The sequence below is a fragment of the Phyllobates terribilis genome, unplaced genomic scaffold, assembly GCF_046119375.1.
Source record: "Phyllobates terribilis strain yellow unplaced genomic scaffold, ASM4611937v1 Scaffold_7__3_contigs__length_470593459, whole genome shotgun sequence".
Lineage (NCBI taxonomy): Eukaryota > Metazoa > Chordata > Amphibia > Anura > Dendrobatidae > Phyllobates > Phyllobates terribilis.
Window position 1 is genome coordinate 433208172 of NW_027362767.1, and position 22866 is coordinate 433231037.

The 22866-nt window shown below is 44.2% G+C and overlaps 1 protein-coding gene across 2 annotated transcripts in view; it reads left to right on the forward strand.

Moving 5' to 3' along the window:
• The window catches only part of LOC141155261 (class I histocompatibility antigen, F10 alpha chain-like), a 28855-nt gene extending 6172 nt beyond the window's left edge, over window positions 1-22683 (forward strand). Inside the window, exons 2-8 of one of the 2 annotated variants that reach the window (XM_073642060.1) lie at window positions 271-534; window positions 10173-10451; window positions 13739-14011; window positions 16733-16828; window positions 21364-21390; window positions 22309-22340; window positions 22425-22683. In XM_073642060.1, the coding sequence (XP_073498161.1) occupies window positions 271-534; window positions 10173-10451; window positions 13739-14011; window positions 16733-16828; window positions 21364-21390; window positions 22309-22334 (965 nt within the window). In that variant the 3' untranslated portion in view covers window positions 22335-22340; window positions 22425-22683. Of the gene's footprint in view, window positions 1-270; window positions 535-10172; window positions 10452-13738; window positions 14012-15900; window positions 16036-16732; window positions 16829-21363; window positions 21391-22308; window positions 22341-22424 lie in introns of those variants that run through there. The other variant, XM_073642061.1, reaches the window with a different exon arrangement.
• The last annotated feature ends 183 nt before the right edge of the window (window positions 22684-22866 follow it).

Consider the following 22866-nt stretch of genomic DNA (forward strand, 5'->3'; position numbering starts at 1 on the left):
AGGTGGCTACTTTGACGGACCTAGAATATAAGACATATTTTCAGTTGTTTCACACCTTTTTGTTAAGTATATAATTCCACATGTGTTAATTCATAGTTTTGATGCCTTCAGTGTGAATGTACAATTTTCAAAGTCATGAAAATCCAGAAAAATCTTTAAATGAGAAGGTGTGTCCAAACTTTTGGTCTGTACTGTATATGAGTATTGTATTATCCTGTAGTAGATGATAATATGATCGGTACAGTATGTAACACTCTGTATGTCTCTCAGACAGTCACTCTCTGCGCTATTATTACACGGGGGTCTCAGTCCCTTTACCTGGAATACCCGAGTTCTCCATAATTGGATATCTGGATGATCAGTTGACTGAGTTATACAGTAGTGATATTCAGGAACGTATCCCTGTGGCTGCATGGATGAAGGAGTACAAGGATCCAGAGTACTGGGAGAGAACAACACAGGTTTGTAAAAGAGACGAGGCGTTGTTCAGACACGAAGTGAAGACAGTGATGAAGAGATTCAACCACACCGGAGGTGAGACATCCAATACCCTATATAATCACTATACTGTAATATACATGATTCTTCTATACCCAGAAAAATATACTCTGCCACCCATTTTTCTGCAACTTCGTTTAAGGACTTCATTAGTCCCAGAAATTCAGTGCAAATCGATTTTCTAGTAATTTGTTCTCAGGAAGCCATGGTTAGATCAGAGGCAGGGTTCCACCGAGAGTTGTCTCTGCCACCATGAGATTGGTGCCCTAGGATCACAAATCTACCTCCTGGTATCTCAACTTGCCCCATTGCTCCAAGATGAAAAGACTTAAAATGAGTAATAATTCTCATTTCCTTTTGTAAACAAATATGTTCATTGGAGTCTATCAGATTGGGGATAGGTAGGGGTGATGTCTGCAGTGTTGGAGCCTGAGAAGAATGGAGTTAACATTTTCTGGTATATGGGACCAATGGATTTTTGAGTTTGAAGGCGTTAATGAGGACCTTTCATCTGTTTTAGCATATTAAACTGGCCACATCATGGAATAGTGGCCTCAAAGCTGAATAAAACATCATTTATTTTTTTAAATTTTTCCTATATGTTGTGGAGATATTACGTAGCTTGTAAATTTTAGGTTATAATTTATGATAAGTACAAGAGGTCGTTACCAGAGATTCTTCTCAGGGTATGTGTACCTTTTCCCCAGCATGATTGTGAAGACATGGGGTCTTCTGTGGGCATAGTACCACTCAGACAACACAGAGTGATGGAAAAACAGTGTGGCAATATTTTATTGAACCACCAAACGGACAATAAACACATAGAACATTCCCAGCAAATACTCAAGATGGTACAACATTACACAGTCTCACCCTTCCGCTGGCCCTCCCGGGATAGCACAGCTGCGACTTTGAGACTTCCAAGGCCAACTACCTCAACCAGTGGCCCCCCGCTTTTGGCGGGCCCCCACAGAGAGAAGGTAGCGGCAAGCATAGGAAGTTGACAGCCCATCGACGTACAAGGCCAGGAGACCCAAGGGTCCCACCCTTGCCTCTCCGAGAATTTCCATGGTGCCAGATGACCAGTAGGTCCCAATCTGGCTTCTCTGAATGTCTCCATGGGTTCCATGCGACCGGAGGGTCCTATCTGGCAACCACAAACAACATATCCATGGGGCCAGGTGACTTCATCATCCCAACCTGGTCTCCCCAAATGTATCCATGATACATGATCTCTGATGGTCAATGGAGCAGATCCGTATGTTTCCAGTCAGGGGTGTATACCCTTAGACTGGAATTATGTAGAATCCAAATCTGTGTCTCTTTGGATAAAGCCATGCTACCAAGCTGATGGTCTGAAGAAAGTCTCATCTTTGATTCTCCTTGTAAATTCTCTTTCAATTCTCGGTTTCAAATCCACCTGCTACAGAGGCATATGTTCCTTAAATAGTTCACATTTGTTCTTCCAAGTACACATCCACATGGCAAGGGTTAAGGAGGGTATTATTCCACAGGGCTCATGTCTCACTGTTTGAAAATGTAATCAATGTACAGTACAGACCAAAAGTTTGGACACACCTTCTCATTTAAAGATTTTTCTGTATTTTCATGACTTTGAAAATTGTACATTCACCTTGAAGGCATCAAAACTATGAATTAACACATGTGGAATTATATACTTAATAAAAAAGTGTGAAACAACTGAAAATATGTCTTATATTCTACGTTCTTCAAAGTAGCCACCTTTTGCTTTGATGACTGCTTTGCACACTCTTGGCATTCTCTTGATGAGCTTCAAGAGGTAGTCACCGGAAATGGTTTTCACTTCACAGGTGTGCCCTGTCAGGTTTAATAAGTGGGATTTCTTGCCTTATAAATGGGGTTGGGACCATCAGTTGTGTTGTGCAGAAGTCAGGTGGATACACAGCTGATAGTCCTACTGAATAGACTGTTAGAATTTGTATCATGGCAAGAAAAAAGCAGCTAAGTAAAGAAAAACGAGTGGCCATCATTACTTTAAGAAATGAAGGTCAGTCAATCTGAAAAATTGGGCAAACTTTGAATGTGTCCCCAAGTGCAGTTGCAAAAACTATCAAACGCTACAAAGAAACTGGCTCACATGAGGACCGCCCCAGGAAAGGAAGACCAAGAGTCACCTCTGCTTCTGAGGATAAGTTTATCCGAGTCACCAGCCCCAGAAATCGCAGGTTAACAGCAGCTCAGATTAGAGACTTGGTCAATGCCACACAGAGTTCTAGCAGCAGACACATCTCTACAACAACTGTTAAGAGGAGACTTTGTGCAGCAGGCCTTCATGGTAAAATAGCTGCTAGGAAACCACTGCTAAGGACAGGCAACAAGCAGAAGAGAGTTGTTTGGGCTAAAGAACACAAGGAATGGACATTAGACCAGTGGAAATCTGTGCTTTGGTCTGATAAGTCCAAATTTTAGATCTTTGGTTCCAACCACCATGTCTTTGTGCGATGCAGAAAAGGTGAACGGATGGACTCTACATGCCTGGTTCCCACCATGAAGCATGGAGGAGGAGGTGTGATGGTGTGGGGGTGCTTTGCTGGTGACACTGTTGGGGATTTATTCAAAATTGAAGGCATACTGAACCAGCATGGCTACCACAGCATCTTGCAGTGGCATGCTATTCCATCCGTTTTGCGTTTAGTTGGACCATCATTTATTTTTCAACAGGACAATGACCAGAAACACACCTCCAGGCTGTCTAGGGGCTATTTGACCAAGAAGGAGAGTGATGGGGTGCTACGCCAGATGACCTGGCCTCCACAGTCACCAGACCTGAACCCAATCGAGATGGTTTGGGGTGAGCTGGACCGCAGAGTGAAGGCAAAAGGGCCAACAAGTGCTAAGCATCTCTGGGAACTCCTTCAAGATTGTTGGAAGACCATTTCTGGTGACTACCTCTTGAAGCTCATCAAGAGAATGCCAAGAGTGTGCAAAGCAGTCATCAAAGCAAAAGGTGGCTACTTTGAAGAACCTAGAATATAAGACATATTTTCAGCTGTTTCACACTTTTTTGTTAACTATATAATTCCACATGTGGTAATTCATAGTTTTGATGCCTTCAGTGTGAATGTACAATTTTCATAGTCATGAAAATACCGAAAAATCTTTAAATGAGAAGGTGTGTCCAAACTTTTGGTCTGTACTGTACATAGTTGGTATAGGAGGGGGCTCTTGTAAATAAACATCTAGCTGACTTTGATACAATATGCAATTAGCATAGTAGCAAACATCATTGTTTCAGAACCAAGAGAAGACAACATTCAGGGTTATACAAATATGTCCTCCTTGACCAATCACAGAAATACACATACATTTACAAGTCAACACAAACACAATAGTGTATTTCTCTTGGCTTAACAAATCTAGACGTCTGGCTGATTAAGATAAGAAGCTGTTTTATCATAATGATGTTGACCAATCAGAATCAGGAGATGTCATGAAGGCGGAAAAAAGAACACTTCTACAGAAAGTCAGGTTCTGTGAGATGTAGTGATAAACATCCCTGCTATCAGCTCTGAGCTCTGCAATTGCTGTGTAAAATATAGCAGAGTTGAGTGTGATGAAAAACCCTTTAGACTTTTATGCCACAGCAGTCATTGTGGCATGACTGCCAGGAGATGAAAGCTGAAGGTGTTTGTAATCACACTCCACTCTGCTCTATACTGCACAGTAGCTGCAGAGATCAGGACTGAGAGCAGGTCAGTCTGTAATTACATATCTGACAGGAGAAGGCTTTTTTTTTTGACCATCTGGGAACCTGTTCTTTTTTCCTTGCATAACACCTCCTGCTTATGATTGGTCAACATCATGCAGGGGGAAAAATACACACCCCCAGAGAAGAATCTCTGGTAATGCCCATCTAACTTACCATAATTTAGAGTCTAAAAGATGTTTTATTCAGCTTTGCAGCCAGTATTCCATGATGTGGGCAAGTTAAAATGCTGATGCTGGTGACAGTTCCACTTTAAGTAGGGCCTAAGGATGTGTGAGGCTAGGGAGTGTTTCATTAATCATTTCTAGGGCTGTATTGTGATTCTGAGGAATATGGCCCGATGTCAGGTCTGTGTCACAAAATAATAATCCCCTGTCACTTTTATAAGGGTCTCACTGGTCAAGGTATAGCGCTGCAACGTCCGATACCAGTGAAACTGGTTACTTTGATTTGATTCTGGTATCCCTCACCTGGGCCACATACTCTATGTTGGTATAGGAACCCCCGGTTTATGCAGTATAAAATAAAGATCTCAGTCCACTTTGTTAACATAGAATATTCTTTAATGTTGGAACCGGTATAACATATATAGAGTAGGTAGCAGCTACACGGCTTGGTGTTCACTTCATCTTCTGATTTACACAGAGCAGTGGCGTAACTAGAGTCTGATGGGCCCCGGTGCAAGATTTGGACATGGCCCCCCCATCCTGAATAAATTACCATTCTGGTATATATATCACTCATTCTGCTATATGTTCCTTATCTCGGGCCCCATCCTGGTATATATATCCCCCATCCTGTTATATCTGTCCCATGTTCTGCTACTGTTATTTAATGTATAGAAGAAAATAAACCTTATACTCACCAGGAGCGTACATAGAAGTCATGGGGCTCAATAGAGGAAGTATAATGCACCCCCCCATAGTACTCCATATAATATAATGCATCCCATAGTGCTCCATATAATATACTGCACAGTCCATAGTAATCCATAAAGTATAATTCACAGCACATGGTCATCCATATTATAATGAACCACCATAGTCATCCATATTATATTGAACCACCATAGTCATCCATAGTAAAGTGCGCCACCATAGTCATCCTATAAAGTATAATGCACAGTCCTCCATATAATATAATGCACCCCATAGTCATCCATAGTAGTATAATGCACCCCATAGTCATCCTATAAAGTATAATGCACCGTCCACAGTTCTTCATATAGTATAATGCACCCCCATAGTCATCATAGTAGTATAATGCACCCCCATAGACATCCTATAAAGTGTAATGCACAGTCCACAGTCCTCTATATAATATAATGCACCCCGAAGTCATCCATAGTAGTATGGCCACTGTTTTTGTTTTTTTTATAATAAATATTCACTGTTCCTTCTCTCATGCACTGCGCGTGTCCTCTTGTGGAGCCAGCACGACTCGCCATGCGACAGGAGCGTGTGACGTCACTGCCATGCGCCCCGTCACGTGCATGCCGACATCAGCTGCTGGCCTCTGATTGACCGGCAGCGTGTATTGTGGCGCTCGGACCCGCTGACACAGAGGCACAGACATTTTCAATTACACAGCATAAATAACTTGAACTCTCTATCTCCATGTTTCTTCTTTCTGTCGCTGTATAGCCCACTTCTGCAGTAGTACCCGTGCACCGACCTGGTCAGCTTAGTCTTGTTCCTAGGACTCCAAGACTGGCTAATACGTTGCCTCTTCAGCCCCACTCCTTTACTAGCTGCCTTGGGCCCACAACTCACAACTCTATTTCTGGCTTCAGGCCATACTAACTACAACTGGCTCCCTCCTCTCATGCCCACTTCTCAGTGCCTAGGATCTTCCGTCTGTGTCTGGATATTTCTGCCACTTTCTATCCAGTATAATGAATTTCAAGGCTTGTTGCCTCAGTAATATTTATAGTCATCGTCATATATTTGCTATTACATTATGCATTACAATCATCATCATATCTTCAGGGGGGATCTTTCATCTTCTGACATATTCTTAGATCTTGTTTTGATGTCTGTGGTGACTAATCTCAGGTCAAAAGAAGCCCAGGTTTTCACCCGTAAACCTCTATATGGAGAGGTGGAGTTTGCAGTATTCCAAGAGTGGACTGGAGTGTCGTTAGATGGAGCCAGGTGTCATTTCCAGTACGGTGCAACTTCAAGTTCCAGGACTGGTGTTCAAAGCATAAAGAAGGAGAGAGGTCAGAAGGCGGGTATAGAACTACAGGTAACTAGTGATGAGAAGACCTATGCAAGTTCGAGTTCTGATACCTCACCTGTACTGGAACTTGAACCAGAACCTGGGCCCTATTGAAAACAATCAGGATCCAAATTTTTGAGCTGGAAAATTTCTCTCTCTCCTTCCTCCGGAACTCCAAACATTGCAACAGACTTCAGGGACAAATCTGTGTTCGGCGTTTAGCACCGGACACTAACTGTCCTGTACGAACACTGAACTTTGAAGTTCGGGTTCGCTAATCTCTACAGGTAACTCCCCAGGACTGGACAATAGGAATAGAGCTAGCTGATGCACAGGTGATCAAACTGGAACATGACTGGCTAGAGGCAGACACTGAACTGAACTGACACTCAGGCAGCTGATGAGTGAGCTGCCTGGATTATATATCTACCATTGAACTCATCTTAGAAGCAGCCAATGGTGGGTATTTCTGAAAATCAACAAAGCACAGCACTACAGGAATTAACCAGCATAAACTACAGAAAGAGATTGTGGTCACAAACCCAAGAAAAACAGAGAAGCATAACATTCATGTCAGTTGCCTGCGGATTCATATTTGTCATAGACACAGATTGCCAGCAATACAGCACAACCACCACAAGAACGTCAAAGGGAATCACACCAGGTTTTTGCTGCCCCATCTGCAAGCAGAATGACGTAGGACAGAGACCCTGATTCCAGCAATGTGTTACTTACTGGGCTGCTTGATACAGTTTTGATTAAATCAGTTTTATCTGCTGCAGTTCTGTAGTCCTCTAATGCTGAGCTCTGTATAACCCCGCTCACAGCACTGCTGCCAATCAAGTTTCCTAGTCCTCTAGTGATAATGTCCTGCTGATAAAACAGTGATTTTAAAAAATCTGCAGCAAGCAGCCCAGTAAGTGGCACATTGCTGGCATCAGTCTCTGCTCTTACATTATGCTGCTGTAGTGCGGCGCGGCGACGTAGCCATGGGCAAGGCACTCGTCTCCTCCTTTTACACCCTGGCACTCTACATGAAAGTGTAGGTCCTATCTTGGTGTTGGTATTAGTGCTGTGAGGGCCGTACGTCCGGCCAGGACCATATGTTCCATCGTTCAAAAAAGGAGACTTCCATTCAAAAATAAAGTCTTTACTGAACAGTAACTTGGTAAGGGTTAGGTATAAGGGATAGCAGGCACAAAGTCTTATGGACTTTTCTTTTACAGTACAAAGTGTAACATACCTGGTGGCGGGCTTGCATAGTGCACTATGTCTCACTATGCAAGATCGCAAACTTGATCTTCAGTCCAGTCTGCTAGCCTGGCTTCTATTCATGCTGTCTGTTTGTCTCTGTTCTGACTGCTTAGGGCGGTGGCCCGGTTACTTCCTGATTCTTGTAGCTGCTGTGGGCACACCCCTAATGCGTCCTCAGCCTATTGCTCTCTGTCACTGGATATTTAAACCAGCTTCACCTGGAAGCTGATGCCTGAGCAACGCTTTCATTCAGTGTGCTCCTTGACTCTGAATGTGCCAGGTCCTGTCCTGTTCTGTTCTTGTCTGTTTCCGCCACTCTGGGGACTGTATTCCCAGACTGGCTCCTGTATCTCTTTCAGTAGCTGTTCCTGTCTGAACTGTACCATTGCCTGTTCGTCCCGCCTTCTAGGGGCCGCATACCTAGATCTGTTATCTGTGTTTTCTTGCCTGTCTGTCCGCCTTCCTGGAGGCTGTATTTCCAGGCCTGTCTGAACACGCTCCTAGCCTGTTCGTTTCTGCCTCTGGGGGCCGTATACCCAGGCTCGTTCCTGTATTTCGCTGCAGTAACAGTTCCTGTCTGAACTGTCTCCTAACCTGTTACTTGTTTTGTCTCTATGTCAGTTTCCTCCCTTTTGCTGCAGTGTCTGAACCAGCTCTTGGCTATACCTAGGCTCGTTCCTGTATTTCGTTGCAGTACAGTTCCTGTCTGAACTGTCTCCTAACCTGTTACCTGTTTTGTCCCTTTGTCCGTTTCCTCTCTTTTTCTGCAGAGTCTGTACCTGCACCTAACTCCTACTCGTTTTCGCTGTACTTCTGTTTGTGAGTTTGGAGTCCACTCGCTACTTCTTTGCAAGTACCTTGTGTGTATCAGGTTCTGCCTTTCCCTTCCAGTCTGTTCCGTGTGAACAGAGCCCTGTCCCCTCTGCTCTGTCTTTGCTCACCGCTTTGGCGGTTTATCTCTGCTCTGCCTTACTTACCGCTCTGGCGGTTTCTGCCCGCTCTGCTCTGCTTTGTCCACCGCACTTGCGGTTTCGCTCTGCTCAGCCTTGTCCACCGCATCTGCGGTTTCGCTCTGCTCTGCCTTGTCCACCGCACCTGCGGTTTTCCTCTGCTCAGCCTTGTCCACCCCACCTTGGGGTTTCGCTTTACTCTGCTTGATTAACGCATCTGCGGCTCTGAACCCGTCTCCTAGTCCGTACTGGACCCTACCTAGCCTGTGCTCTAACCTGCCTGTTCCTGTATTCCCCGGTGTGGGTCAACAGCCATGTCCGGGGTCTGACCTGGAGTCGCACCTGGTCCCTCTGCTCGGTTCCTCCCTGGTGCACTGGCGTCGTTAGCCGTCATGCGACCTTGGTCGGATCGGGTAGATACTTAGTTACGCCCCTCCAGGCACTCTCTGGTTTATGGTCCAGTGGGATCACTAAACACGCACACGCCAGTCAGTCTGGGCGTGTGCATAACACAAAGCATTTTCATTCACACAGTATCCTTCCTCTGTAGTGTACCCTAGGGCTAGTGAGGCACACTGTTTGGCCCTACTTCGTGACAACCCATCTTCTATGCCACAGTCATGATCAGCACGTCTTTCTCCTCGCTCAGCGGTTTCGCTTCCTATTCCTTTCACTAACTGCGCCCTGGATCTACCGCTCGTGACCCCCACTAGTCCCACGAACTCAGTCCTGTTTAGGTCCATTACCTTCAGGGTCTGAAATCTCTTTGCTTTCGTGGCTCAACGTCCTTTCCAAGGACCCTTTTCTGGAAAAAACACTCTCGTCAGTTACTTCAGGATCCCACTATTCCCCTTTCCTTAGTCTCCTCTTGCTCAGGATCACCCTTAAGGCAGCTCTGCTCACTTTGCACTTCCTACTCGCACTTGAAATCAAACTATCTACAGGAAGCAGTCTCTTTTCCAAACACTAATCCCCTCCCACTATAGGCTAGTCCCAAACAGTAATGCGATCCTATCTTACCCTAATGTCACTAGCTAAACTACAGTAACCTATCTACATATACTGTACATTTCTAACACTACCTTTTAACATTATGCATTACCGTTACATTACAGTCACACTACACAATATATACAAAGACACAAAACATAATACACATTACACTACAACACATAACACGATTGGTGTCTTTAGGGGTAGGAACGTGACAGCATCGTGCACCATCCTTGCGCTACTGTTAGATTAGGCAGCAAAAACCTGGTGACAGATTCCCTTTAAAGAGCGATGTTTGAAGTGGAGATGGCACTGACGGTGACACCACTTATGTAGTCCATCAAAAGACATCTGGAGAAATTGCAGAAAAGCACAATGTGCATGAAGATGTGGAGACTACTCTGCAATTTCCTGAAGCATACATTTATCACATCCCTTTTCATAATTCTTAGGTAGGGTAAATATGGTGTCCATATTCTGCGTGTAACTTGTTCCTGTCTTTTGTGCAGGTTTACATATTGTGCAGGTGATGACCAGCTGTGAGCTGAGAGATGACGGCAGCGTCTCAGGGTATCAGCAGTACAGATATGATGGGACAGAGTACATGTTCTTCGACACACAGAGAGTGACCTATATCCCTACAATGCGTGAGGCTGAGATCACCACACAGAGATGGAACAGTCTGAATGTAAGAATGGGGGAGGCAGCCAAGAATTTCCTAGAGAATACCTGTATTGATCGTCTGAAGAAATTCATTAAGTTCGGAAAAGAAGATCTGGAGCGGAGAGGTAGTAATAATGCTTCACATGTGGCATTTTGATGCAGTTTTTGAAAGCAAAACTAGAAGTGGATTCAAAGAAAGTAAATTAGGACCTTTCTTCTCAATCTTGCCCAGACCACCAATAAGACTTCTCCTTGATACATCCCTGCAGAGTTTGGCACCAACACATTTTGTCTAACTTGCATAAACTTCTAATAGTGCCACACACTGTTCCCCTGAATGCAATGATGATGATGCCAAGACACCTTTCCAACCCCCAACCCTGATTGATAAGGCCACAGTCCCCTTTGAAAATAGCTATCATAAAAGAAAAAAAAGTACATTCATCAGTTTCTTCTGGACTTGTGAAGCTATGTCAGTTCAGGGGCATACATAAAAATGAAGGGGCACCATAGCAAAAGTCCTAATTGGGCTTCCACCTCCCCCTCCAAAACAAGATAAATTGGTAAAGTAGGTGAGGTCACAGTGCATTGGCAGTCACAGAGGGGCATACCTCCCAACTTTTAAAGACAGGGGCGACGGACATGAATTGGGGCATTTCAAAAGTAATTTTGCCCCTATTGAAGCCACTCATTGTCACAGGTCAAAGTCAGAGACCCCATAGTGGCCATGTGGTCTGCCATTTATAGCAGTATGTCACTGTGTCATAGAAACATTTTTGCTGGCTGTGACTTTCTGTTATTTTTATTGCTGATGTCTATCAGTTAAATCAGTTAAGTCTCTCTCCCTGGGGTCAGGCAAAAATCTGAGGGCAAAAGTAATAAAAGCCAAAGAGTTTTTTTTTGTAAACCTTAAGCACCCCATACACTTTAGATAACTGTCTGCTGAATGATGGTCCGGCTGGTATTTCAACCGACAGTTTTCTTGGTCGTCTCTCACATACAAAGGAGCACTCTGCTGCTCTGTGTTCTCTATGAGACAGCTGAACACTGACATAAAAGCTTTGAAAATTCACAAAACTTGTGTAATGCCCCATGTGTGGTCAGAAACTAATGTTTTGGCATCCAGCGGGGTTCCAAAAAGAAGGAGCGCCATTTTAATTTTGGGCACAATTTTGGCTGGAATAGACTGCAGATGCCATGTCGCATATGCAGACCAAGAGGTACCAAAACACCAGAAACCCCCCACAAGAGACCCCATTTTGGAAACTTGAGGAATTTATCTAGGGATGTGGTTAGCATCTTAAATGCCCCAAAGTGCTTCACAGAGTTCTATAACAATGGGGCGTGAAAATGAAAAATTGAATTTTTTTTCCACTAAAATGTTGCTTTAGCCCCAAATATTTTATTTTTACAGAGGTAACGGGAGTCACTCGATCTCCCAATATGTTACACAATTTCTCCTAAATATGGCAACAGCCATTATGTGGTGAGAAACTAATGTTTAAGCACTCGACAGGGATTCGAAAGGAAGGAGCGCTTTTTCGAAGTGCAGATTTTTGCTGTAATATTATTTGGGCGCCAGGTCACATTAGCAGAGACCCTCAGGTGTCAGAACAGCACATCCCCCTCCCCCCAAAAGTGACTGCATTTTACAAACTACGCCTCTTAATTAATTCATCTTGGGGTGCAGCAAGCATCTTGACCTCACAGGCATTTCACATAATTTAAAAAAATAGAGGAGTGAAAATGAAAAATGTCTTTTTGCCACAAAAAAAATTGCTTTAGTCCCAAGTTTTTCATTTTCATAAGGCATAACGGGAGGAAAAGAAGCTCATGGTTTGAATGTGACTTGTCCTGAGTTCACCAGTCGGTCAGTATGTGGTGTGAATTTATTGCATAGCTCAGAATAGAAGGCGCGCCATTTTGGACAGCAGCTTTTGCTGGAATGGGTGTCAGGTGACCAAATATTAAGAAGCCCCCCAAACGTGACACTAAGTTATAAAATGATCTGGGGAGATAATGAGATAGTAGCTTTATATGGGGTCATTGCGGAATATGTAAGTTGTGTTGAGTATATAAAAGTTAATAAGGTGATGCAAGAACAGTGTAAATCAGAAATAAGATGAACAATCAATGGATATGTGGTAGACTTTGAAACGTTCCTTGATATAGAGACCATGTTTTCCAGAGCAGGTTTCTCAATGTTGCATGGTGTCCTTTCATATCCCCGTATTTCGCACACTCTGCACATTCTGTGTTATTACCTTCTTTGTTGTTTGAGGGACCTCCCCAAAAAGATGTTGCCCTGGTGCAACGTGGGCACCTTCATTTCCAGAGGGAATGGGGCTCTCCCCTACATCTCCCCTACTACATGAGTGGAACAGGCGGCCACGAGAGGTGGTGAGTTCTCCTTCAATGGAAGTCCTCAAACAGAGACTGGACAGACATCTGTCTGAGATGGTTTAGTGAATCCTGCATTGAGCAGGGGGTTGGACACGAGGACCCTGAAGGTCCCTTCCAACTCTAACATTCTAGGATTCTATGACCTTGAAATTGGAGGGATTTGCCAGTCTGGACTCCACATCGGGATAGTAAGCGTTGTACATTGCCATCTGCACCATGCGCACGGCCGGCTTTATGTACCACACTTTAGTTTTCTGCATAGCACTGTAAGGCAGGAGGACCTAATCTGAGAGCTCAACCCCTGCCATGAATTATAATCCCGGATACAATCTGGCCATTGTGGTGAAATCATGGATGCAGATTGGAGTTGGATGGAATAGAAAGCATAGGCTTCGTACTGGCTCCAAACTCAATTCTGTATATAGGCAGGAGCTATCTGCTTCTGACTCCGGAGCAGCGCACCTCTCTTAGCATTTTTGAGAGTCTGTTGGGGTCTCAGGACCTGCAACCCCATTAATCTATTTGTAATGAAGAGACCTACAACATATAAAAACTCTTAGCCACACTTTAAATCGGAACTCGCAGTCTATGAGTAATTTATGCAAACTTTGTCAACAACACTGACTTACGTGAAATGTAAATTCAATCATGAGCACATCCAAAAGCCTTCATAAGTTCGATGTTCATAAAGCCAGCTAGCTACAGTTGTTTTTGGGGGAGGAGGATTTTTTTCTTGAAATAACTGGTGCATTTTATGTCACTGTACCCATGGCTGTCCCATCCCTTGTTGACCCAATCTCAACAAATCTGGCATTTTTGGTTCATACATAGGGTTTTGTAGTAGGGGACATATAAGGTCACTAATTGGATCTACTGTTCCAGCGAGGAAGACCAGTGGATTTCCATCCCATGATGATTATTTTACAGGCATAAAAAGTAGATTTCATAGGTGCTAAAGGCTTTGGTGTCAATATAGGTTTGATTTTATGTTTTTTATTTTCCCTCTTAGTTCGGCCGAGGGTGAAGGTCACAGGTCGGGTATCAGGAAAGGTCACAAAGCTTCACTGCCAGGTGTACGGATTTCACCCCCGAGCTGTGGATGTGAAGTGGATGAAGAACGGGGAGGACGAGGTTCACTCATATGAGACCACACACGTCCTCCCCAATCCTGATGGCACCTATCAGATCAGGGTCAGCGCAGAAGTGACCCCCAAAGAGGGCGACAGATACTCCTGTTATGTGGATCACAGCAGCCTGGAGGAGGAGCTGAACATCGTGTGGGGTGAGTGCGATCTATGTGGCCTGTATGTCAGAAGGAAAACTGTAATATGGACTGTAATATGGCACCAGCTACGCAGACGAGACTTTAAAAAATCTAATTTATACATTGCAGAATTTTTTTGGTGGATAAAATGACCTCTGGTGCAGATTGTGAAATTCGCAGCATGTCAAATTTTTAAGAGGATTTTTATTGTGGATATTACCCTTTGAGGTGGATTCACAAATAGCAGATATTGTTGTTGTTAGAATCTATGTTGTTTTACTATCGGCCATCTTGTTGTGGCTTGCTAACTTCTAGTCTTTTCCTCTGGTGCTGGGTGTCTTGGCCACGTGATCTCTTCACTCTTTATTACTCAGCATCTGTCTACCATTCCCCGCTGGACATCAGTGTTGTTATGCTTGTGCTCTGGCTAAGTTGCCTTGTTAAGTTCTTTGTGCTTTGGACAATTGATATCCTGGGACTTCTTGTTCCACCAGTTTTGTTCCCTTTAATCTTCGTTTCTGCAACTAACTTTTCTGTTAGGAGGCCTCCTGTTTTTGCTCCCAGTCCTTAGATCTTTTAGGGACCCCTTTCCCCTTCCTTCAGGTCTTCGTTTGAGTTCAGTGCAGGAGTTTCAGTGGGGCTATTCACAAGGAATAGGGCACCCAACCCAGCATAGGGTTAAGCTGAGTCTCAGTGCAGGGACAGCTTTTCCCTCCTATTCCTTAGTTCTAAGTTGCAGAACATAACAGTTGTAAGTGTTGTTCAGATGAATAGCGCGGATTTCCGCATGTAGAAATTTCTGGAAAAAAATCTTCCACATGTGAATCCCCCGTTGCAATGTAAACACGTATGGCTCTGCTGAAAAAATGTATGAGATCTGCAACCTCTGTAGATGATTCTTCTTCCTCCTCCTCTTCCTCCTTCCTCCTTCCTTCTTTCTTCTTCTTTCTTCCTCCCATTGACCATCACTGTAGTAGCAGTGTTTCATTCATTTACTGAGATAGCAGCATTTCTTGTTTTGTCTAAGTTTTGTTGTTGTTGTTGCCTTTTTTTTTCAAAATTAACTAGATGGAAGTGCAGCCATATTAATTGTCTGCAATAAAACAGCTGTAAGGGTTAATCATACATGGAAGATTGGCAGCTCTTAATGGAGTTTCCAAGCACAGAGTTTGTATAAACCATTCTGCTTAGCAGGTACCGTGGCCTTCACCCTTTAACCCTTATATAGGGATCTGGACTTACAACAGGGGGTCCTCCAGCTAGTGTCCACAGAGTAGCTGCTGGCCGGTGGAGTGAGCTGGCTGAGAAGAGTCGTTTAGCTGGGTCAAAACCAGGAAGGCCAGATACAGGATAACATCAGGAGTCAGAGACAAAGTCAGGAGATAGCCGAGGTCAGGACAAGGATGTGACAGAGTCAGAGGCAAATCGATAGTTAAGTAAGTTCAGAGTCAGCAACAGGTATCAAACAAGCTGGGTCAGATATTTGGGTGAAGCAGGAGACAAGGACCAGGGTCAGGATAAACTTTTATATAACTGTCAACACCCAGCAGTATACAGTAGGGTGTCTGCCCCATTAGCTACAGCTATAGCTTCTGTACCGTACACACACTCCTCCTGCCTAGCTGGGTGGTGCCACAGGTCCCGCCACTCCAGTAACTCCAGCTGCACAGTGCCTGGAGCTCTTGGCCATGATGCCTCCTTCCTCACCACTGCCACCTGCTGAATGATTGCAGGAGCACATGGTGATATATGGTTCAGGTAAAGATGCAACAGGTTCATGTAGGTAGCCCCTATTAGGAGACCCTATGGTTCAGGCTCATCAAAAAATGAAATAATGACATTTCTTGATTAGGTTTTGATGTTACTAGATGAAACCAGTTTACAGTTATCATAGTTTCTCTATGCAGATGTAATTATTCTGGAAAAGAAGTCGCATGGACAGAGCCGAGTAAGAGATGGTGTACTTTGTGATTACACTGCTCCAACTGCAACCTCTGAGGCATCGACCTCCACTACAAAAAGGAAAGCTTAGACTCCCCGAGGTATCCAGTTGACAACGTCAGCCCCTTTTTAGTCAAGTCACTCAATGGTTTGATAATCTTGGAAAAAAATGTAATATATTTACAATAGTAATACTGTGTAAGGGTTAAAAGGGTGGTCCGAAACTAACACTACTTTAATTCTAAATATCGGTCTGTTAATTGTAACAATCTAATTGATTTTCTAATATGATTTAATTAAGACGTCCCTACCATTCCCTCTCTACTCTCTCTAACTTCTTTAGTTTATTTTAGCCTTTTTCCCGACCTTGAAACAAAGTGTCATCAGTATGTCGATTTCAGGGCCTCGACTAGTCTCTGCTCTCCTTGGCATTCGTCGGTTGTTAATTCCGACGTATGCTCAGTAGGATCATGTCACTGTGCAATATTGTTTTCAATGTGCAGTGACAGTGCGCTCCCTCGTCGTCTGTGATGAGAAGTTACAAGTCGGCAAGAGAGCGCACTGTCTGTGTGCATTGTAAGGAGATAACCCGGCACGAAGAGAGAACAGAGACCAGTGCTGGCCCCCGAGAGTGACATTGGTTTTGGGGGCGGGGATGGTCTGTTTCCTGCTCACTCTCCTTACATTGTGCACTGACAGTTTCTGGTAGGAAGGTGACATTAGCTTCTCAGAAATTGATCAATATGTGTATATAGGTCATTTCAGATCATTATATCAGATTCTCCTTTTATCCTTTAGAACCTCCTCAGACCTCTCATCTGACTGTGATCATCTCTGCGGCCTCCATCGTTCTTATTCTCACACCTGTCATTGCTGGAGTCATTATATATATGAGTAAGTACAGGAATAAAGGGCTCAGTGCAGCGGGACCCCCCACAAATTAGGGGATCATCACTGTACACACAGTAAAGACCATTCAAACTGCTGCAGTCTTGACGGGTACTAAGGCTGTGTTCACATGGGGCTGTCACTGAGTCGTCCTTCCATCTGGCGTTTAACAAAGATGCTGTGAACGTTTCATGTGAGGTTCGGACCTGGCTCTGGTCCAGCCCCTGGCCGTGAATAGTGATGGATTTTAAGGGTATGTGCACACTACGACTTTTTCAGGTGTATTCTGCCTGGAATCCGCATGAACAAGCGCTGCAAAACCGCCACAAAAAATGAACATATTACACAGCAATGTAAAAACAAGATTGCTGTGCACATGTTCCATGACTTATTACTACTTTTAAGCAATTTAAAAGAAGTAATGATCATTCTTCCACTTAGTAGTTGTTCACCGCTGTAATGGAAATCATAGAGAAACGACGCAGAAAAATACGGCAAAGCCGCCAGCAAAGCAGCTTCAGGAAAAAGGAAAGCTTGACGACTCTGGAGCAAAGACGTAGTGTGCACACAGCCTTACATGAGTGCGGCCATCAGTTATGATCCATTCATAGTGATGCAAAGGATATACGTGAGCGCAGCCTAAGAGCGCGTTCAGACCTACGAATGCCGACATGTGAAGATCGGAGAGCGCACCGACCAATGTTATTCCACAGGACAGGGAGGGAGTATGGATGATAATACCGATGACACACGGGGGAGTATGGATGATAATACCGATGACACACGGGGGAGTATGGATGATAATACCGATGACACACGGGGGAATATGGATGATAATACCGATGACACACGGAGGGAATATGGATGATAATACTGATGACACGCGGAGGGAATATGGATGATAATACCGATGACACACGGAGGGAATATGGATGATAATACCGATGACACGCGGAGGGAATATGGATGATAATACCGATGACACGCGGAGGGAATATGGATGATAATACTGATGACACGCGGAGGGAATATGGATGATAATACCGATGACACGCGGAGGGAATATGGATGATAATACCGATGACACACGGAGGGAATATGGATGATAATACCGATGACACGCGGAGGGAATATGGATGATAATACCGATGACACGCGGAGGGAATATGGATGATAATACCGATGACACGCGGAGGGAATATGGATGATAATACCGATGACACGCGGAGGGAATATGGATGATAATACCGATGACACGCGGAGGGAATATGGATGATAATACCGATGACACACGGGGGAGTATGGATGATAATACTGATGACACACGGAGGGAATATGGATGATAATACTGATGACACGCGGAGGGAATATGGATGATAATACTGATGACACGCGGAGGGAATATGGATGATAATACCGATGACACACGGAGGGAATATGGATGATAATACTGATGACACGCGGAGGGAATATGGATGATAATACTGATGACACACGGAGGGAATATGGATGATAATACTGATGACACGCGGAGGGAATATGGATGATAATACCGATGACACGCGGAGGGAATATGGATGATAATACCGATGACACGCGGAGGGAATATGGATGATAATACCGATGACACGCGGAGGGAATATGGATGATAATACCGATGACACACGGGGGAGTATGGATGATAATACTGATGACACACGGAGGGAATATGGATGATAATACTGATGACACGCGGAGGGAATATGGATGATAATACTGATGACACACGGAGGGAATATGGATGATAATACTGATGACACGCGGAGGGAATATGGATGATAATACCGATGACACGCGGAGGGAATATGGATGATAATACCGATGACACGCGGAGGGAATATGGATGATAATACCGATGACACACGGAGGGAATATGGATGATAATACCGATGACACGCGGAGGGAATATGGATGATAATACTGATGACACGCGGAGGGAATATGGATGATAATACCGATGACACGCGGAGGGAATATGGATGATAATACCGATGACACGCGGAGGGAATATGGATGATAATACCGATGACACACGGGGGAGTATGGATGATAATACTGATGACACACGGAGGGAATATGGATGATAATACTGATGACACGCGGAGGGAATATGGATGATAATACCGATGACACACGGGGGAATATGGATGATAATACCGATGACACACGGGAGAGTATGGATGATAATACCGATGACACACGGGGGAGTATGGATGATAATACTGATGACACACGGAGGGAATATGGATGATAATACCGATGACACACGGGGGAGTATGGATGATAATACCGATGACACACGGGGGAATATGGATGATAATACTGATGACACACTGAGGGAATATGGATGATAATACTGATGACACGCGGAGGGAATATGGATGATAATACCGATGACACGCGGAGGGAATATGGATGATAATACCGATGACACGCGGAGGGAATATGGATGATAATACCGATGACACGCGGAGGGAATATGGATGATAATACCGATGACACGCGGAGGGAATATGGATAATAATACCGATGACACGCGGAGGGAATATGGATGATAATACCGATGACACGCGGAGGGAATATGGATGATAATACCGATGACACGCGGAGGGAATATGGATGATAATACCGATGACACGCGGAGGGAATATGGATGATAATACTGATGACACGCGGAGGGAATATGGATGATAATACTGATGACACACGGAGGGAATATGGATGATAATACTGATGACACGCGGAGGGAATATGGATGATAATACTGATGACACGCGGAGGGAATATGGATGATAATACTGATGACACGCGGAGGGAATATGGATGATAATACTGATGACACGCGGAGGGAATATGGATGATAATACTTATGACACGCGGAGGGAATATGGATGATAATACTGATGACACGCGGAGGGAATATGGATGATAATACTGATGACACGCGGAGGGAATATGGATGATAATACTGATGACACGCGGAGGGAATATGGATGATAATACTGATGACACGCGGAGGGAATATGGATGATAATACTGATGACACGCGGAGGGAATATGGATGATAATACTGATGACACGCGGAGGGAATATGGATGATAATACTGATGACACGCGGAGGGAATATGGATGATAATACTGATGACACGCGGAGGGAATATGGATGATAATACTGATGACACGCGGAGGGAATATGGATGATAATACTGATGACACACGGAGGGAATATGGATGATAATACTGATGACACGCGGAGGGAATATGGATGATAATACTGATGACACGCGGAGGGAATATGGATGATAATACTGATGACACGCGGAGGGAATATGGATGATAATACTGATGACACGCGGAGGGAATATGGATGATAATACTGATGACACGCGGAGGGAATATGGATGATAATACTGATGACACGCGGAGGGAATATGGATGATAATACTGATGACACACGGAGGGAATATGGATGATAATACTGATGACACACGGAGGGAATATGGATGATAATACTGATGACACACGGAGGGAATATGGATGATAATAGTCGGTTTTTGATGAATAAAATCAGATGATATTTCAGACACTCGGATGATCCCGGCCTGAAGCTGCAGTCGCTCATCTGTGTAACATGGACGGTTTTTCATCCTTGTGTCATTTGTTTCTTCTACGGTTTTCTTCCGTGTTGCAGCCTCTTTTTTTCTCATTTCTCATTTGTTTTTAAAAACAGAAGGAGTTTAGTCTTTCTGAACTTTCCTTTATCCATTTTTAATGGCTTCCCATTGACTTTAATGGCCAATTCTGTAAAACGTCTGAGAAGACGATGTTCTCGGAGCCGACACTGATCTGTTCTTACAATGGACGTGTGTATGGACGAATGAAGCTCTACTGGTCAATGTGCTGTCCGAGAAAACACGGCGTCAGCCGGATGTGTCACTGTGATGTGTGAATGAAGATGACCGAGAGCCGTGACATCCGAGGCGATGGCCGAGAGCCGAGACGTGCGAGGCGATGGCCGAGAGCCGAGACGTGCAAGGCGATGGCCGAGAGCCGAGACGTCCGAGGCGATGGCCGAGAGCCGAGACGTCCGAGGCGATGGCCGAGAGCCGAGACGTCCGAGGCGATGGCCGAGAGCCGAGACGTCCGAGGCGATGACAGAGAGCCGAGACGTCCGAGGCGGTGACCGAGAGCCGAGACGTCCGAGGCGGTGACCGAGAGCCGAGACGTCCGAGGCGGTGACCGAGAGCCGAGACGTCCGAGGCGGTGACCGAGAGCCGAGACGTCCGAGGCAGTGACTGAGAGCCGAGGAAAGATGAGAGAAGCTCAAATCAGTCCAAGATACAGTAGAGAAATAAACGTCTCCATGATCGTGTTATCTGTAGAAAATTATATTATATATACACTTATATACTCAGAAGGAAAGAGGATCTTTGTAACTTTCTTAAAACTAATTTTGTTCCTGAGTTTTCTGTATTTAATCCCATCTCCTCTTCTTATTTCAGAAAGGCAGAATTACATGGCAGCCGGCAGTGAGTATTCAGCTCTGGGCTCTGATCCCGGCATTCACTATTATGGGTCTAATATACATATTTTTAGTCTCTTATTTAGCGCCATTAATTCCAGACCTCATCATCACTGTCCCCATTGGGGCTCACAATCTACATTCCCTCTCAGTATGTCTTGGGGTATTACTGCTATTATATTTATATCCAGTGCGGTAGCATATGTGATGGTTAGATACGGTACTTTTATTAGTTCGGGGCACTTGTGATGGGGGTTAGATAGTTTTTAGGACTGCGGGAAGTTGTAAGGATCTGTCATAGATTAGCAAGAAGAAACGCCTTATCTACAGATCTTCTCTGGCTGGAAATGTCCTTCCCTCCGCCGCACCGCCACTGTGATGGCGGACTAATAGTGTAGTAATATCACCACCGGGGGCGTCCGCTGGTCCTACAAGTATATAGTATACACCGTGTTCAGTGGAGTAAGATCTGACCATGAATACGACATAATAACAAGTAATCGAAGGCCAAAACTTATTAATCTGCAAATCTCGTAGGCCAAAACTTACGTCCCTTATTAATCTGCAAATCTCAGAACTGATTTCTGACCGTTACTAAAAAAAAAATATTATTTTGCAGCAAAATTTCTCATTTATTAAGTGTTTAACAACCAGAAACCTAAAATCACAGCTCGGGGCCATGTGCTGCATTAAGGCTTCATATTATCACCCCTTAGAATATAACATAATGGTGACCAAGAAAAAGCAAGAAAATCCGCCTCATCCAATGAGAAGATTATTATATAAGTGCTATATTCTGTATAATAACGGCCCAGACGGAGCTCGGAGAAGCAGATATGAAATCCTTTCTGCATTTATCAATGTCGTTCTTCAGTTTTTCTGCTGTTATTTTACAAGACAAATATTTTTTTTGCATTTTTCACAGCTTCGGACGCGTCGCCTGATTTATAACTGTAGGTAAATATCCGGACCCTGATAATAAAGACTCTCGACCTCTGACATGAAGGATATAAATGACTCTTATTATCATTTAATCTCTAGGAGCAGAAGATCGGAGCCTCCATTGCCATCGGCTGTGACGTTCCCCTTCACCTGCCATTCCTCACATCCGCTCGATCTTGGGCGCGTCGTCCTGAAGAAGGCGCAATATGTCCGAAAGAAGTTTAGGGCAATTTGTCAGATATTTTTTATTTATTCTTGTTTTCACCGACGCACCTGTCTCCTATAGGAGATCCAGTAGGGAACGTTTCCCTCGGCTCAGTATTTCCTATAGATGTTGAATAGAGATGAGCTGACCTGACGTTCGTTTCGGGCTGATTTTCTTGCAGCGGACGGTATATACTATTCAGTTTAACCCCTTCAGGACCCAGCCTATTTTGACCCTAAAGACCTTGGCATTTTTGTCAATTCTGACCAGTGTCCCTTTACGAAGTAAAAACTCTGGAACACTTCAACGGATCCTAGCGATTCTGAGATTGTTTTT